This window comes from Octodon degus, unplaced genomic scaffold, assembly GCF_000260255.1.
Source record: "Octodon degus isolate 3935 unplaced genomic scaffold, OctDeg1.0 scaffold00159, whole genome shotgun sequence".
Taxonomy (NCBI): domain Eukaryota; kingdom Metazoa; phylum Chordata; class Mammalia; order Rodentia; family Octodontidae; genus Octodon; species Octodon degus.
Window position 1 is genome coordinate 4,776,660 of NW_004524735.1, and position 17,940 is coordinate 4,794,599.

At 46.4% G+C, this 17,940-nt stretch overlaps 1 protein-coding gene across 1 annotated transcript in view; it reads right to left on the reverse strand.

The window, feature by feature from the left end:
- Nell1 (neural EGFL like 1) overlaps positions 1-17,940 on the reverse strand; it is a 990,534-nt gene that overhangs the window by 706,674 nt on the left and 265,920 nt on the right. The window contains exons 12-13 of the mRNA XM_004642698.1: positions 10,529-10,602; positions 73-172 (exon numbers count right to left, since the gene is read on the reverse strand). Of these exons, the coding sequence (XP_004642755.1) occupies positions 73-172; positions 10,529-10,602 (174 nt within the window). The remainder of the gene's footprint in view (positions 1-72; positions 173-10,528; positions 10,603-17,940) is intronic.

The window sequence follows — 17,940 nt, forward strand, 5'->3', positions numbered from 1 at the left end:
CACGCACAGGCATGTCCGTGGCCACCCCAGCCCATCCCAAGCACAGCCCTCCGCCCCCACCAAGACACTCACCTCTACAGACCCTGCAGCACTGGTTCTCCGGAAGAATGTGATCCTTCTCTGAGCAGTTCAAAGGAGGACATGCCTCTGTGATTTTGACTAAAACTCCACCCTGGAAGTCAAATATCAGGGAGAAAAGAAGATGTTCGTGGGTTTAGTCAATGGTACACACTAATAAGACTTCATAATAACTGTTCATTGCCCTGCAGTGATAACAACCTACAACCATGACCAGCACTCTAAGCAATTCCACTAATAATGAGAACAGCGCGAACTAAACTGACGAGACTCCTGAAAAGGCGAATTCGGTGGACGTTTTCCACATCAACTGAGCCCAATTTCAGATTGCTTAGGATCCACCATAGTGTCCGCTGTGAAGGATGTGACAGTGCTCGCTCATACAATTTTAACAACTGACTTGAGAAGAGGAGGCCTCATCATAAGGTTCACTGATTTCTGTCATGTCAGTACCCTCACAAGGGTGGATTCTGAACTGTCAACATGATGATACCAGAGAAAGCAGAGCTGGACAGCTCCATGCCATTTTCTTTTTTTAATTAATTTTATTGAGAAAGAAATAGCAGTGAGACAGTTTCAAAACAGGTTAGTAGGGCAGTTACAATAATTAATACATTTCATATTGTTGTCTCCATCGTAGTCATTCATAGTACAAGATGCAGACATGGTATCTCGTTTAAACACTGTGTTGTAACCTAACAGTATCATTATGCTTCTCTCCATACCATTTTCTTATGTGTGCCAGTTGCAGCACTCTCCTGGGTAACAGGCACTGCAAACTCAAAGGTGAAGAAGACATCTGCTTTATTTTTAATTTCTGATTTGCCTATGTCGTTCAGGCTGGCCTTGAACTCACTATGTGGCCCAGGGTGGCCTTGAACCTGTGACAATCCTGCCGCCTCAGGCCTCCTGAGTGCTGGGTGACAGGCTTGCGCCACCACAGGCAGATATATCCTCCTTGCTGTTAATAAGCTCACTGTCTAGGTGGAAAGAGACAAAATCTCCTTAAACCATAAACCATAATATAGTCCAGCAAGTCCTAAAAAGATGTGCTCTAATAAAAGGATTATAGGATGTCATGGGAGAGTAATTAATTCTACCCAGATGGGAAGAAACTACAGAGATGCCCCATTTAAGGAAAATTGAATGATGAGAAAAAAAGAAGAGCCCTCACTGGCAGAGGAAATAGAAGGGGCCGAGTTATTCAGGTGTGAAGGAAATAAAGGAGGGTCAGGTAGATGAGCACTAGATTTTCCCTAGATATAAATAAAATCACTTACATAAAATGTTCAAAATTCGGCAGCTGCATCTTTATGATCTCACTTCACCTAAGGTCCTCTTTGTTGGCATTACTAGAATCTGTACTTAGTTTTAAGTAGAATCTTTAAAAAATGAATCCATTAATTACAGTCTTTAAGCAGGCTGGAGAAGCCCTCATCCTACCCAAAACATATAGCTTTTCTCTCCCATGCTTAGGAAGATGTTTAAGACAATCAAGAAACTAACTTAGAAAAGGAATCTCACTGAAGGCCAAAAGGCAGCTCCAAACTCAGAGGGGAGAACAGCACAGGACAGAGCAGAGAGTCCACAGTGGTGGTGGTGACACCAAATCGCCCCCTCTAAGATACCCCATCACCTTGCACCCCAGAACCCGCATGGTTCCCCAGCTGAGCAAAAGCTCCCATTTCATCTGCCAGCAGGCTCTCACATATGGACATACATAGCACCTTCAATGTCAAATGTGAGCTTGCAGCTACTCTTCCTCCAGGCAACTTGTTTACAGTATGCCCCCTTCTCTTCTCTTGGAACCTCCCACCCAGATGGGCCAGCGTTCAGCCCTCCTCATGTGTCTTCCTTTTCTTCTCCTTTGTTCTGCATTTCCCAACCTCTCACTTTTCTCCCAGATCTATCTTAGAATTGGCCCTAAATCATGAAAATTGATCTTGTCACTGACTGGCCACACTTTTCCCTGGATACATCCTCCCTCCTCTCCCAGTCACAGGGGCAGCATCAAATCTCAACAGTCAGCACCAGGACTAACTCCAGTGTCCTTATCTGATGTGCCTCAGTTTCCCCAACAGAGAATTCAACCAATGAATACAAGCCAATAGAAGTTAATAACCATACTATAACGAACATAGAGTAGTACACTGTAAGACAAATGCTGAATTACTTATTATTATTATTATTATTATCTCTAATCCTAATCCTATCTGTTAATATATTTACTCTGATCCATGCTGTCCTGGCATAAGTATGAGTGGTGGTTATTGCTGAATCCCTTTTCTTTGTTCTATGTGCCCACACTCAAGTTCTTTGTTCCTAAGTGTTTGCCTCACAGAGTCACCCTCACAGAGTTGCCCTTGGGCCCTGGAACCTTGGTAACCAGGAGCCAGAAGTTAGCTACAAGTCTGAAGCCACAGAATAGCAGAGAAAGTGTGTTACACAGAAAGGACACTCTCTGGGCTGTCACTGATGTTCTAAACACAGTAGTGGAATCAGGCTAGATCTCCTCTTCCACCAGGAGTTCCGATTTTTCTCACCTTTGCCCGCTGCCCTGTGGCTTCCCACACAGCCTGACTGCTTTCTCCTGGGGGCACTGCAATAATAAATCTTACTGGGCATCTCAGCTCAAGTCTCCTTCTGGGAGGACCCAAGCAAAGATTATTAAGAACTTTACTCTTGGGCTGGGGAGATGGCTCAGTAGAATAAGCGCTTGCCTGGCAAGCGCAAGGTCCTGAGTTCAATTCCTGGTGCTGTAAAAAAAAAAAAATTACAACTTCACTCTTACTATTGAAAATTGAACTGATAAAACAGATTGGCTCGCCAGGGATATAGCTCAGTGGCACAGTGTTTGCCACACAAGTGCAAGGTCCTGAGTTCGATTCCTGGTACCAAAAAAAAAAAAACACATTATCTCTATATGGTAAGATTCTGGAGTAATTTCCATTTTTTTCCTTAGAGGTCTCTTCTCTAAACTCCAAATATTATAACATAAGTATACACATGTTTTATATTTCAAAAACACTACAGTAGACTTCTTAAACAATCTCCCGAGAAAGCTTTTTTCTTTTTTATAAAATGGACTTGTTGATTAGTCAGAAATTCTAATCAATTTTTAAATATATAATGAGTAAGGTCATAACTCCAAGTGTTGAAACAGACAAACCTTTTTCACGAATTTCAAGGTAACGGGAACTGTGATTACTGTTGTGTAAGTGACCTTACATGCATCTAGTCCGGCTACACAATTAGACGTGAACCTTTATTAACTTTATTTTGCAAACAATCTCCTGCCAGAAAGTGTGTCTAATTAACACTTTCAAATCTTCCTGATTATAGTCCGTCATTGCATGACCTCTCTATTGAGCTCTACATTAGTGCAAAAATGTAATTCTTCCGGTTTGGGATTTTTTTTTTAATTTCTTGGAGTGACTGCGTCCATGTTATCTGTCAATCACATAAAAGCCCTTTTAAGTCCTCTACTCACCACTGCATTTCTAACACATAAAACAAACAGCTTCCAGTCAAAAGTTACCGCCAAGCAAAAAAAAAAAAACAACATTACGAGGAAGCAACTAAGGGAGAAAATAACAAGACCACTAAGAGTTTATTCTTCTAGATTTTTTTTTCTTCAGAAACAATATATTAACTGCTGGAAATACTTGGCAGACAATTTGAAGGAAAGTTGGTCTATTATTTCATTGATATGGCTGAAGCTCTCAAACTAACCCCTGAACTAGGAGTGAAGGGGTGTCCAGTGGCCTCCTGCCAACGAGGCATCTTTATCGGAGACACAGAGCGCACAAATGATTTCAGGACTCGTTTCCTCTGCTCACTCAAGGATAGTACTGACACAGCTCCACTACAGGCGCCTAAGAGAAAAGCGAGCCTGTTGCATAAAGTAGAAGCCATACAGCTTTAGGGCTGAACTCTTAGCCAGGCTGCCTGGGAGAGACCAGGAGGCCTCTTCCCTACACCTCTCCCGCTCTCCCCTACACCTTCACCCTCTTCCTTACACACCTCACCTTCTCTCACCCTCTCCCCCTGCACCCCGCGCCCCCTCTTCCTACACCTCTCTCCCTCTCTGTCTGCTGATCACACCCACTAAATATGCTGCAAGCTCTTCCATGGCCACCAAGAAGCGCTATCAAGCCATCAGGCCCCTCTGACCAGTCTCAGACAGACCGAGAGGCGATGGCTCAGTCTTTCAGAATCTACCCCTCTAAACTTCGGAGATGACGATTACCTCCACTTAAGTCTATAAGTACCGGGAAGGGCAGTAGAGAGGCTAAGCAAGGCAGCCCGAGAGCCAGACTGCCAAGGTCCAGACTCCAGCCAGCTCGCTCATTCGCCCATCGCACAGCCTTGTCTGTGCCTCGACTTCCATCTGCACAGGACCTGGTCCAGAAGGCCACGATGAGTTTACATGGGGCCATATGCTTCACACGCCCTAAATGTTATCTAAATACTGGTGGGTGATTAAGAAAGGCTAAACATTATTGTCAATGGCCTTTCTATCTGTGTACGAAATAACTATTTCAAAAATAATTTCAGGAAGAGTAAATAAAAATTAATGACTCTTAAAAGAGTGAAATTATTCATGTGCACACCCACACACCCACACGTGTGCATGCACATACCACTTGTGCAAAGAGCATGACCTGTGTGTCCCAACTTCCTTGGAAACTGTACGAACAACACAAAAGCACAAAAAGGCGGCCCAAAGATCTGGAGCAGTGCCTTTCAGACAAGCTGGCCTTAAAGCCAAGCCCCTGGCTTCCATAGGTCCTGTAGGTGTCTGCCTCGACTCTCTGAAGACAGAAGAGATCAATTCACAATGACCTTACTAAAGTCACCCGCTGCTTCTGTGAAAGCGGTTGCTAGCTACAAGTGACAGATCTGGAGCAGGTGCTGGGATCGTGGCAGAGTAGGCAAAATTGCCTTTAATCATACCAGCTCTCCCTGTTGTAGAAGGTAAAAGTGAGGGATTTAGAATCTAAATCAATCCCTCTCACCTAGAAGTGAAACAATCTACGGAGAACCTGAGCTTAGTGCTCAGGCATGGAGAACATGTGTGGGCCTTTGAAGCGGCAAGAACAGCTCACACTGAAGAGCAGAACTTGGGCAGGCACTGAGGCCTTCACACGCTGTCTTGGTCAGTCCTCTCCACACCCCCATGTGAGTGGTACGCCCCATGTAGGCTACGGATCAGCCCACCTGGCCCCCACTCCCTTACTCATCAACAGATCCTCAAGCCCTCACTGTCACCCCATCACTACTTCTGTCACAGACTAAGGAACCCCTAAAGCCGTTAACTACTGATGCCGAGACCGCACACCTATGCGCCCATCAAACCTGCTGGACCCACACAAGGTCTGGCATTCCCAACGGTAGCCAAGAGGGAGGATGGGAAATTCAGTGCGGAAGTTTAACAAGGTGAATTTCTGGGACAGTCTGTCCAATGAGAGACCAGATATGGGAAAAAACCTATTATGGTTTGTGTCTAGTTGTCCCCTTCAAAGTTTCATGCAGTCATAGGGTAGCTTCTAAAGTTTACAAGTAATTCTTGATCCAATGCTGGGAATATGGGTGTGAGTGCTACACTTGCCCTGGGGATTATGCAGATAATCTGCATACAAATGTAAGGATTATGCAGATAATCTGCATACAAATGTAAGGAAAGAGGCTAGCTCGCTGCCACAGCTGCTGCCCCTCCCATTTGCTTTTTGCTGTTTTCCACCACCATGGACTGATGCCCTTTGCCCTGTGCCACTCTGCCTTGGAGCCAGCCAAGTATGGACTGAAACCTCCACTAACCCCTTCCTTCCTTAATTTTGGGCACTGAATATTTTGCCCAGCAATGAGAGAAGAGTAACTAAGACAGAGCTCTTCTCCCCGGGCTTCCATGAAGAACAAAATTTAAGCTTTTCTCTTATTAGTATCTCTTTGAAAGCTTCCATTAGTCTCTAAATGCCTCATTGTGTTCAATGTATAAAATGCACTTCTTCCTTTGCTCCAGGGATGTGATGGCAGGAAAAATGAAGCAAAGTAGGTAAACGCATCTGCCTGCAGTCCACTCTGCAGCGCCACGGTGCCCTCAGCATCTCTGGAGTTGCCTCGCTAAGCCGGCTGCACTGTGTTGTGAGGATGTGGCTGCTCTGGAGCAGTCTTGTGTTCACACCCCGCCTTCTCTCGCTTCCTGTGTCTGTTCCTCACTCTCCGGTCTCTAGGATTACACATCTCCCCTCCTGCCCGTACTCCAGCACCACTGAAGAATGAACAAATGAAGTATCGACAAAGAAGTCCACGCCTCCAGTCCGTCCTGTTACATAGAACCAGGACTTAGACAGGTAAGAAGTAATACTTTGTGCAGCTTTTCCCAGGTAACGTTGTAATGTTGGGCAGGCAAATAACTTCTGATGAGGCAGCTCAGTACAAGGGATAGGGACATTCTCTCTCTCTCTCTCTCTCTCTCTCTCTCTCTCTCTCTCTCTCTCAGAATGACAGAGAAACTTGGAATTGAACCCAAGGCTATACCCCGGCCTTCCTTTTAAGTTTTCATTTTGAAACAGAATCTTGCCAAGAATTTGCAGTCCTCCTGCCTCAGCCTCACTCCAAGAGGCATATATTTCTAGGATTACACATATGTGCCTCCATAACTGACTGGCAAATACTCTCTCATTGATGTTGGCCTTATCCACCTTACTCTAGGGTTAGTGGTTCTGCCTACAGAATTCTTTCCTAATATTTCACTGGGCAAGAGACAGAAAGGGAAACTTTCAAAAAATGTACAAGCTCTCACTGCCTCTCCCTAATCACCACATGTTCTCCAAACCAGTTCTAAATATACAAATGACACTCGACTAACAACTACGTACAATTTCAGGATTTGAACCCAGATCCTTTTGAAAGCAGATCTGGATTTTTAGCCACAATATCACATGTTAAGAGTAAGAGATACACTCTGTTCCAGAAGCCAAAGTAAGACCAGTGGGCAGCTGTTCACCCGGATAAAGGAATTTGTTGACTGCTAATGTTTCCTAGCCAGGGATTAAGCTATTTAATGAGTTACTAAATTCCCATCCCAGTATGTGAAGTGGGGCAAGGCTAGGGGTGGGGGTATATATCCAAGACATTTCCAATTAGAAAATTGTATCACAAATTCTTTTTCTTATTTTTTTAATTTTATTGAGAAACAGCAATGAGACAGTTTCAAAACCAATTAATAGGACAGTTTCAATAATTAATACATTGCATGATAACTTGAGCCTTTACATCTAAGTGAATGCCACTTCACAAACTCTTATCATGTATCTCGTCTCCAGAGAAGCCTGGCTCACTAATGAATCATGCCTCATGGTATTCACTCCTTGCATTATTCTTCTCTGTCATGAGTTGGGGCTGGCCATATATAACCAATAGAATGTAAAAGAACAAACAGGCATGGCTTTGGGGACCCAGTTCCAAGGTGCATTGGAGCTTCCATTTTGGACTTTGGAGGGTTTGTTCTAGGACAAGTGAACCACCAAGTGATAAACCCCTGAGACCACAATGCTGCAAGGAGGCCTGAGGTAGCCATGTGTAGAGGATGCAAAAAAGAGAAAGGTAGCAGCCCGGAGGACAGGGACATGGAGGACAAGGACAAAGATGCTCCTTTCATCTTAGCTGAGGTGCTAGACATGGTAGGAGAGAAGCCATCCGGACATGCAGCCATGCCAAGCCTTTATAGGAGTCTACATTAGCAGCCTATGAGATCCCAGCCGAGCCCCTCAACCTACCAAGTACAAGAAAGAAAAAGGAAGTATTGATTTTGGCCACTATTTTGGGGGGAAAAATTCATGGCAATTATAGGAAAAATACTGTCAAGCTCAAGCTGCCTAAGCATGCCCCATTTGCTCTGCACTTTCTCTGCCTCCGTGAGGCACAGCAGCCTTATCTACTGAGGACACATTAGGTTTCCCGCAATTCAGTCTCCCCCTCTGTGGATACCATAGTTTCCTCTTGGGGAATGCTTTCTCCATGCCGTGTCATACTAATGAGATGGTAATTCCAAGAGAACAGCTCCCTGCAGAGCCCAAAGAGACCAATAATACTGCACCTAAACAAGGACAACCTGAATATTGGGTCCAATTGCTGTATCTATCACACTCCCTGTTTCAGAACTTGAATCTTCCCTCAGTGACTCAGGGACAGCAGAATGACTGAAAGTCAGTCCCATAGCAGATCTGCTCCTGACCCTGGTGATGCCCCCACTCATGAACTTCTGAACTTCCTAGTCTCTGCTTGGTCCTATTCCTGATCTTCCTGTCTTTTTAGGGAGTTACAGAAGTTCTCTGACATTTTTCCAGAAAACCACCAGTTCCACTTATCTAGAGAAGGTTTCTGCTGAATGCCACCAAAGAGAGAAACCGCTGTCCCCTTTGGCCACACCAGGAATCTGGACATCAACTTGAGTCTTCCTCTCCCCCAAAATCATCCCTCTCAACCTGTCAATAACAAGATTTTGTTTTCAGTCTATTTTTTAAGTACCTCTTGAATTTCTTTTCCATCTTTCTTGTTACTGCCTTGGGGCAGAACTTCATCATTACTTGCCTACGACTACTCCACTCGCCATCACCCTCCTCTAGTTGTCCCCTCCACAACAGCACAGTGAACGCTGAAATTCAAGGCCGTCCTGACGCAGGCGCACACACACCTGCTGCAGCCTCTAGTCCCAAAAATCAACTCAAGCACAGGTCCTTTCTTGCCCCATCTAGCTTTGTAGCTCTATCTCTTCTGACTCTCCTACATAGAGCCGAAGACATCACCAAGTCAAATTCTCAGCAGTTCCCTAAATACTACCTGCTCTCCTTCTGGCTGTGGGCATTTGTGCATGTGACTCATTTGACTTGGAATATGTCTTCCCTCTCATCCACCTGGAGAACAACTGCTGGCCAAGACCAGCCACCACCTTCCCAAGCACTGCTTGACAACTCCACATGGAGTCAGTGCAAAGGAGTGACCCCTTGTGTAAGGCTCGCCATCCTGAACAGCATCTGGCTTCCTTTCCTCTTTTCCTCACTGCATGTCAGCACCTGCGCTGGGCCTGACACACAGTAGGTGCTTCATCAGTATTAATGAAATACTAATGTTGTTACATCACCATGTACTCAAATAACACCGAGAATATTGCAGATGCTCACACATATTTGTTGAATGAAAGGAGAGATAAATGAAGGAGCAAATGGTGGTCAGGATGGATAGGGATTCATATGTAGAGGAAAGTGAAACCACAGGAGCTTGGACATCTTGTCTTGAAAGTCTTTAAGTGTTCCGGCCCAAGCTGTCCCTAAGTTCTATTTGCTGCATGAACTCTCCACCTTGGCGTCCTTGTGTTTCCAAGGACCTGGCCTGCAAGCTTCCACGGCAAGCACTTGATGCCTATTTTCCCTTTATCTAGAACTGTCCACAACTGAAGAGCTGTATGCTTGGCTCCCATCCCACATCCAGGGTTTTACTCTAAAATGACATCTTCAGCTCAGTGGACTGAGCACCTGCTTAGACAAGCACAGGGACAAGATTTGATCCCTGGCACTATATGCAGCACCAGCCCCTCCCGCAGAGCGCCGAGCCAGCCACCGAGACCGGACATGATGGTGCACGCCTGTAATCTCAGTGCTGGAGAGGCTGAAAACAGAAGATCACTACAAGTCTGAGCTGTGTAATGAGACCCTGTATCCAATACATTAACATATAAATAAATATAAGATGACATCTTCAGTGAGGCCTTCACAGACCACTGATCCTCACCCCAAACCTCCCTGTCCCTTCAGTCTACTTCAGAATTTCAAATAGAATGTGTTGCTCTATTATACATTTCTTTTCCAACCATCCCCCTCACTAAACTGCAATTCTATAGTCTGCAATAACTGCAGCTCACTGCTGTACACCTGACATCCGGTCGAATGCTAAGATAGCATTTGCCTAAGACCTAAGACATATTTGCTGGATGATTGTTAAATGAGGTCTGTGACTCTGTGCATCTTATTTCACAGGAAGAGGTGAGCAAGGGACAGGGTACTTTCCAGCATTTTATCTGACATCCGGGGGCAGAGCTGGCCCTGTTCTGTGCAGCCTCGCTAAGCAATTCCACTAACACCAACTGAAAACCATTTCCTGGGCGCCCACCAGCGAACTGCCTCAGGGTAGCACTTTCTCCTCTCAACTTCCTTCTTTTGTTTCTTCCCAGGCTACCAGATCCACAGCTGACCCCACAGTGATCACGCTCTAACAGATTCAGAGTCCACCCCATCCTCCAGCTCATCCCAGCACTGAGAGGGTTCTGCCCTTCAGGCCCTCATCCCGGCCAGTACGCTCCATCCAAGAACCCATCAAAATCGCACACATCTCACTCACAACTACATCCCCATTCCACCAATGTGACGAGGACCATAACATTGGTACTTACTCGGCATTCCCGACAGCTCTTGGTTAAAATCCTCTGGCCTTCTGCAAGAACTCTTCCTCCATAGATACATTTTGCTGCAATAAAACAGGAAAATACATCAGCTAGTCATGGGAGGTAATTGTCATCTCTGAGGTGTCATCCACCTCCAGTAGATCTGACCGAGACATAGAGTCTCAGCCTCTGAGCAATACAGATCTCTGTCTGAAGAACAAGGAAATATAGTACAGTAGCACCCTGGACTGCTACCCATGGCAAGCCTCATCCTGGCTGAGTTTGCCTTGTCTGCACACCAAGAGCATGCAGCTACTTAGATGTTACAGTTGCCAAAGGAACTAGAGAATGAGTTAAAATGGGAAGAGGGTAAGAAGAGGAGGAGGATCTGGCTGCTATCACCTTGGAGTACAATGAGAAGGGGTTTTGATTCAGACACTCCAGCTGTAGAATAAGTGGCTGAGGGAATGGGGCCTCATATATCTTCTGTTGATCAGACCTTGGGCCGCAATGGGTAAGGACATCACTCATTTTTCCTATGATCATGCGAGGCAGCTGTCCTTAGTCTACTTGTTCTTAGGGTGCTCAGACAACAGAGAACTACAAGCCAATCCAGTCAATTGCTACATCAATGCACCAGACAGACTGCCTGTGGAAAGGTGAGCTCGCCAGGCTAATAGAGAGGGCAAGCTTGGGAGCAGGCCTTGCAGAAAATTTCAAAGAGAAATAGAAACAGAACTCCAATTTCGATCCCACTGGGGCTCTGCCCACGACTTAAATTGCTGACTACATCCAAGCAAGTACAGAAGGTGTCAATTTGGTCTGACCCTGATACGAGGCCGCCAAATTCTCCAGCCAGGACAACAGGAGCAAAGAAGCCAAGGCCTGACTGCTCCACTTCCTGCCCCGTGGAGGAACCTTCTAGCTCTTGCTCTCGGGAAAAGTGAAAGCCAAGCCATTTATTCTGAGAGCGCTCTTCCTGCTAACTCACTACTGGTCTTATCAAAGGACCTTAGCTCTCAGAACTTCTGTTTCTGTAAATGGTTTCAAATGGATTGATTATGTTCAGTAGATCTCTAGTACTAACCTCTTCTAGTTGTCATGGAATGTTCACATATGTAGAACTTTAGTGATTGGCTGCTTCAACCCCTTCTTTTTATACAAGGAAGGAGGAAAGCCCAGAGATTCTAATTTAGGTAACACCAGACCTCTGCAGCGGATGCTGGGGTGAGCTACTTAGAGCCCCTCTGAGACCAAAAGACACATTCCCACCCACTTGGAACAGCTGACAGCCGACAGATCTCAGTTATCTCTTCAGGACTTGCCCCGTGCTGTGGAAAGCACGCTGCTCAAAGTCAAGCGGCCTCCTGGGCTGCCTGCCACTAATAAGTGGCTTCAGAAAGTGTGGCAGAATCCTGGCCCCATTGCCCCAGCTCAGCATAACTCTGAAAGATGATTTCCAGTTGTGAAATCCCCTGTAGGAGTAACTGGGATGACTGCCTTAGCTATTCTGCAGTTCAACTTGTCCTTCTGCCCTTTACCTTCCAGGTCCTACGCTAGAACTGATCCTAAGGGCACTTTCTAACAAAGCACATGAAGCCTCCACTTCGTAGTCTGTGGCCCTTAGAACCTGCAGTGGCCCCGTACCCCACCCTGACATGTTCTACTCTCCTTTCTGTGAATGGCACCAGCAACGGCCATGGCACCCTCCTCTTGCTACCTCAGGTGCTTCCAATTTCCACTCTCATTCAGCTTTATGCCCATCAATTCCCCACATGCCAGCCTCGCTCCTTCCTTCAGTTCCTCAGTTTCCCAGACAGTCTTCACTGGAGCCATCGCCACTTCTCTCGGGAGCACCGTGAAATTCCTGGCCGGCCCGGGTCCTCGGCTTGTCTGTCCTTCCTCATGCAATAGTCAGGTTCCTGTTTTCTACATGTAAGTATGGCACCCTACTTACAATCATGATGAGGCCCTGAGGGCTTCAAGATGAAGGCCAATTCCTCTCCTGGCACACAACATGCTTTAGGCGGCTCTTCCCTCACCTGCGTAGAGCTCACCGATGCCTGCGTGGTGCTCGCTGCCCTCAGCTGCTCCACCTCGCAGACTCTGGCCGCGCTGGCTCTGGTTCTCTCCCTCCCAGGCCACGCTTACGCTCTTCTCCAGGCATCAGCCACCCCGCCTGGTTCACTGGCAGCAGAGGCAAAGCCCTCCCTTCCCCCAAGAAGCTGTTCCTGCTCTTTGCCGACGGCTAACCGCCCTCGTCTGTGCTGAGGCTGTACTCAGGAACCTACCTAACAGAACGTGCACCACCACGTCACGTCTTAGCTGCGTGTGTGCTCACAGAGCTCCCTTCTCACTGTCATTTGCAGGATGGGCAGGGCTGTTCCCAGTGTCAGCTTCAGCCCTAAGCCCACTGTGCCTCTCTGGATTTACTATGAGTTAAAACTGCCTTCAAATTTACATACTCTACTCAGGAGCAAAAGCTGGTCAGTTCCTGACCTAGAAAGTTATTTCTGCTCTTCAATGCCACTTCAAATACGAAAAGTTGATTCCAAGGATTTCAGGAAAAAAACAAAATCAACAACAAAGGAAAATCAGGACAATGCCCTAAATGGGCCTTCCCTTTTCCTCTCTTTGTTTAGACAGAAAATACTTTTGTGAACCTCTATTATTTATTTATCTATTTGTTTATTTGGCACAGGGTCTCACAATGCAGCTCGGGTTCAGAGACCTTTCCCTGATCCTCTTAATTTTCTAGATAAGTCAGTAGACCATGACTCATTAGTCTTAATGGCAATCTGGACTTCCCAATTTACTTGCATAGAAAGACCACATCTCCAAGGGCCCGGAATTCCTGCCTAATAAAGTCCCACACTCCCAGACACAGCTGCTGCCAGCGTGGCAAGGTGGCCCGCTCCAAAGCGACAGTTCTGCTAAGTGCTCTGCTGTCAAACCTACCATCTGCTGCTTGGCCCAGGCTGCAAAGCACAGAAGCAGGTTGTTTTCCTTCCACCTTTGCCCCTGCCACTCCTGCAGTGGCAGTAACACGCACGCTACCCTGTTTTAAAGCATTTGCCTGATTCCTTCCTTCCTCAACAACAGACTCATCCCAGAACTCCCTTTTCGAAGTAAGAACACCTTGCTGAGTATAGTCCCACCACACTCAGGGATGCACCCAGCCCACAGATCCTCTAGTTTGGAAAAAAAGTTTCATGTCCACTGGTCTATGCCCCACCCATAGTGGGGTGTTTCGGGGTTAGATAAAGCCACCAACATGTCCGTGCATTTCTGTCATTTGCAGGCTTAGTTCCAATACAGTATGCATGCATGACTGGGACATCAAGTATCCATAAAACTGCCTCCAACAACTTCTAGGATCGACCCTAGAGGTCACAAGAGCATCCCTGCTTTCTCAGGCTCACCCCAATTTCTGGCAGCCACCTGCCCTCCCTGCCACTGCCTTCCATATGCCTCCCATCAGTCCTCATTACTCAGCCTCTTGATCTACAGCCAAAAGGCTGATTTTTGATGTCTGAGGAAATTCAAGCATAAGGTGAGTTAGGCTCGGGTGCCTTTGGCTGGGGCATTTGGGACCTCATTTCAACAGTTTTCAGCACAAGTAGAAATGTAAATGGATACCTGAAGCCCTTCATGTCACACCGGGGACATGCAAACGAGAATATGTCACAGTGTCCAACCATGAAATTGAAACCTGGCACCAGCACACACTTCTCCATGATGTCAGAAATAAGTCATTGGGGACTGAGTCCTGCAGTCTCCTCGTCCCGCATCCACGGTCACCTGGCCCTGCAGCTCTGACCATGATTTCCCAAGTGCAGAGATTGAACACTTTTGCCATTTGGGTGAACACCGAAGCAACAACTGACAGGTTACAGCCTGATGCCTCTGCCAGATGTGGCCATGATGTCGCTGTGTCTTTATTTAGATATCTGTACACACTCCAGCCTTCCCTCAGCGCTCGGCAGCGCAGAATGTCAAAGTTGGCACTCCACTTTGCACTTCAAGGAAAGTGGCAGATCAGAGGGGCCAACCGCCCAAGGATTCTTCCTCCCTCTGCAAGCAAGTTCACACAACTTGGGCTCCACCACCACCCCTCTGAGCAAGACCCCCATATCAAACTAGCTGTCCCTGAGGCTCCTCCAACTCAAGATATGCCGGATGCAGGGCAGCGGCCCCACCCCCCTTCTCCCTCTTCCCTACTCCTGCTCATCACATCATGATTGTCCCGCAGGATCTCGTGCAAAACCTGGCAACTGTTGCCTCACAGACGTTCACACAAAGCAATGCTACCACGTGCCAGATCCTTAGCTGTCACTAGCATCCATCTCCTCTTCTGCATGTCCCCAGGCTGCCTGCCTGCCAGCCCCTCCACCTCTAGCCACAGTGAACCCAAGTCCCATACCAGGCCCTCTCTCCAGCTCTCTCGGTTTGATGGTCTTTCTGAAAGCATATTTTTTTGTCAAAGATTTTGTCAAATCTTGCTTTTAAGTACCACAGCCAATTCTGTGTTTACTCCCACAGTGTTGCATGTGCAGCCCCCTTCAGCAGGTGTGTTCTTACCTTGTATACCTAGTAGATTCCCACCTGCTTTCAGACACATGCCTGAGATGTTACAAAGTTTTCCTTCACCCTCCTCACATGCAAGCTTTTTTTTGTTTTGTTTTGTTTTGCATTTTAGGGAAGGGTGTACAGGGTGTTCAGGGTCTCACTACTAGACCGCACCTGTAGTGATTTTCCTGTTTACGGCCTCCCAAGTGCTGGGATTACAGGCATGCACCATCACACCCAGTCTCAACTGCCATCTCAGTGCACCCTGAGGGCAGGGCCAGCACGGCAGGCCCCGGGATCGAACTCTCAGCCCCTGCACCTGCTTGTAGGCACTTTAATCTTCTGAGCTATTTGGCCGGCCTTACGTGCCTGATGAAATTACCTGCTCCCTTCTTGGTGCCAGTTTTGTACATTAAATTGTGTTCATGTCATATAACACACTTGATGGTGACAGCGATCATGTGCGCAGTGAGTACAACAGAGAGGGTAGGAGCACTGGCTGGACTGCAGCTGGAGAGCCCGCCCTGCCAGTGCTGAGAAACTCGGGGCAGGTCACTTCTGTCTCTCATCTACAAGGTGGGGACAACAGCTGAGCCTACCACTTGGGTTTGTTGGAAGAATCTAGCGAATGAATACACGTAAAATGACTTAGTTCAGAGCCTGATGTAGAATGAGAGATGGACATGTCACCGCTGTTTCACCCAGAGTTGAAGACAGCGTTTGGGACAAGGGATCTCAGATGGATGAATGAGTGTCATCGATAGGATTCAGTCCACATCATTCATGTCTGACCCACACTGGCAGCTTAATTTCTACTTTGTTCCACAAATGTCATCAAACAAGCAGTCTCCCTCTCCCTGCACTACTGTTCTTCCTTCGCACATACTGCTTTGCATAGCTGAAAGATTCCTTCTTCCTCCTCCTCCTTCTCACCTCAGGTAGAACACAAACACAACTACCAAAGCAATACATGTTCCAAGAGCCTGCCACCAGCCGACTCTGATTTAGTAAGTCTATGCAGGGCCCTGAAAACCTGCAGTTTAAGAAGCTCACCAGGGGGTGTTTAATGCGAGGCATGCTCAATATGCCTCGGGCAGGGCAGAAATCCAAATAGTGTGTGTGGAATGGAACAAGAGAAGGGCTTCCTAGACCACCGCGATGTTTACAGTTCTCTTTTGTTTCCCTGCCCTCCTCTGCAAGCGCTCCAGCTCTCGAGGTCATTCCAGCTGCTGGAAGGTGAGGGAGTCAGCAGACAAAGCAATGTGCCCTATGCACTGGCTGCTGTTGTCTGAGGCACACCAGTATATTTCACCAGGGTCCCTGGAACACGGCCTCACCCAAACCACTCAGGACCCTCAGGAGAATATGGTATGCACATATACGACATTTCCTCAGGGCAGTGCTCCAGAAAAATGGAAAAAGTCAAAACAAACGTTATGGTTTGGGTGTAGGATGTCACCCCAGTTCTCATGAGCTCAGACTGGGGCTTGTAGAAAGTGATCAGATGACATAAGGCTATACTCATCAGGGACTGATCCACAGATGGGTCCATGAGGAGGTGGGGCCTGGCAGGGCACCGGGTGCCCATGGGCGCCCCTGCAGGGCCCATTTCCCTTGGTCTCTCCTCTCTTCCTGGCCACCATGGCATGTGCACCTTTTCCCCCACCACAGCCCTCTGCTATCCTGTTCTATTTGGGAGTCAGTCCATCATGATCCAAAACAATGAGGCAAAATCGACCTCTCTTCCTGTTGTGGGTGTCAGTGATTGTGTCTCAGTGACAGAAAAGTGACTAGGACAGAAAGGAATTGAGCCAAAGAAAGATACAGCACGCAGCAAATAGTGGTTTGAACCATATACCCAGTAACATTAAATGAGAATGGGTTAAATGAAGCAATGAAAACAAAACAATCCAGTCTGACAAAGTAAATTTAAAAGCTTGATCCAACTGTATGCTTATTCATATAAGATACACCTTATGCTTTCCTTTGCACCAGTTTTCTTTTCTATGGATTCTATTACTTTAGATGCCTAAAATGATATGTATTTATGGCACATACCATGACGGTGTTAAATAGTACACACTGTACAATGGCAAAAGTCAAGCTAATTAGTAGACATACTGCCTGACAAACTCAACACCTTTGAAAACAGCAACCAAAACAAATGTTTTCAGGGCCAGCAAGATAGCTCAGCAGCATAAGTGCCTACCTGGCAAGCTCAAGGTCCCAAGTTTGATCCCTGGTACCACCCAAAAATAAATAAATAAATAAACACTATTTTATATCATTTTTCTGATGTGACAATACTTTGAAACTTCTAGAAATTCCACTAACCATCAACCATCACTGTCTCTTCTCAATCCCATTGGCCAAACCAACACAAGCACCTACAAAACTAGAAATAGTACCTCTATTTCTTTCCTACAAAGAAAATTCTGCAATAGCATCTACCTAGGTACCAACACTGCCTTCCTCATGTCTCTAACGTTCCTGCACTTACAACTCAGAGCACCCTAAGCCATGTCTTGAACTGTCAGGGCCAACTCTTTCAAGCACTATTCCAGGCATGCATCCTCAGTAACTGCCTAATAAATATTTCCATTAAAAACCAGTAAGAAATGAAAGCTTTTCATTCAAAGGTTCTCAATCCTTTTATTATCCAAGGTGCCTTATATGGCTTCTTTCTATTTTTTTCTTGAGTAATACTCCTATCATTATTTATAATCTCAATTAAATTCTGAGCATATCAATCTATCAATCAGAGATGCAGGGAACATTAGAGCCACCTAAATACACAGATAGGAATTCCATACATTACTCTTTTTATGTATTTAGTACAGGGTCTACAGGGT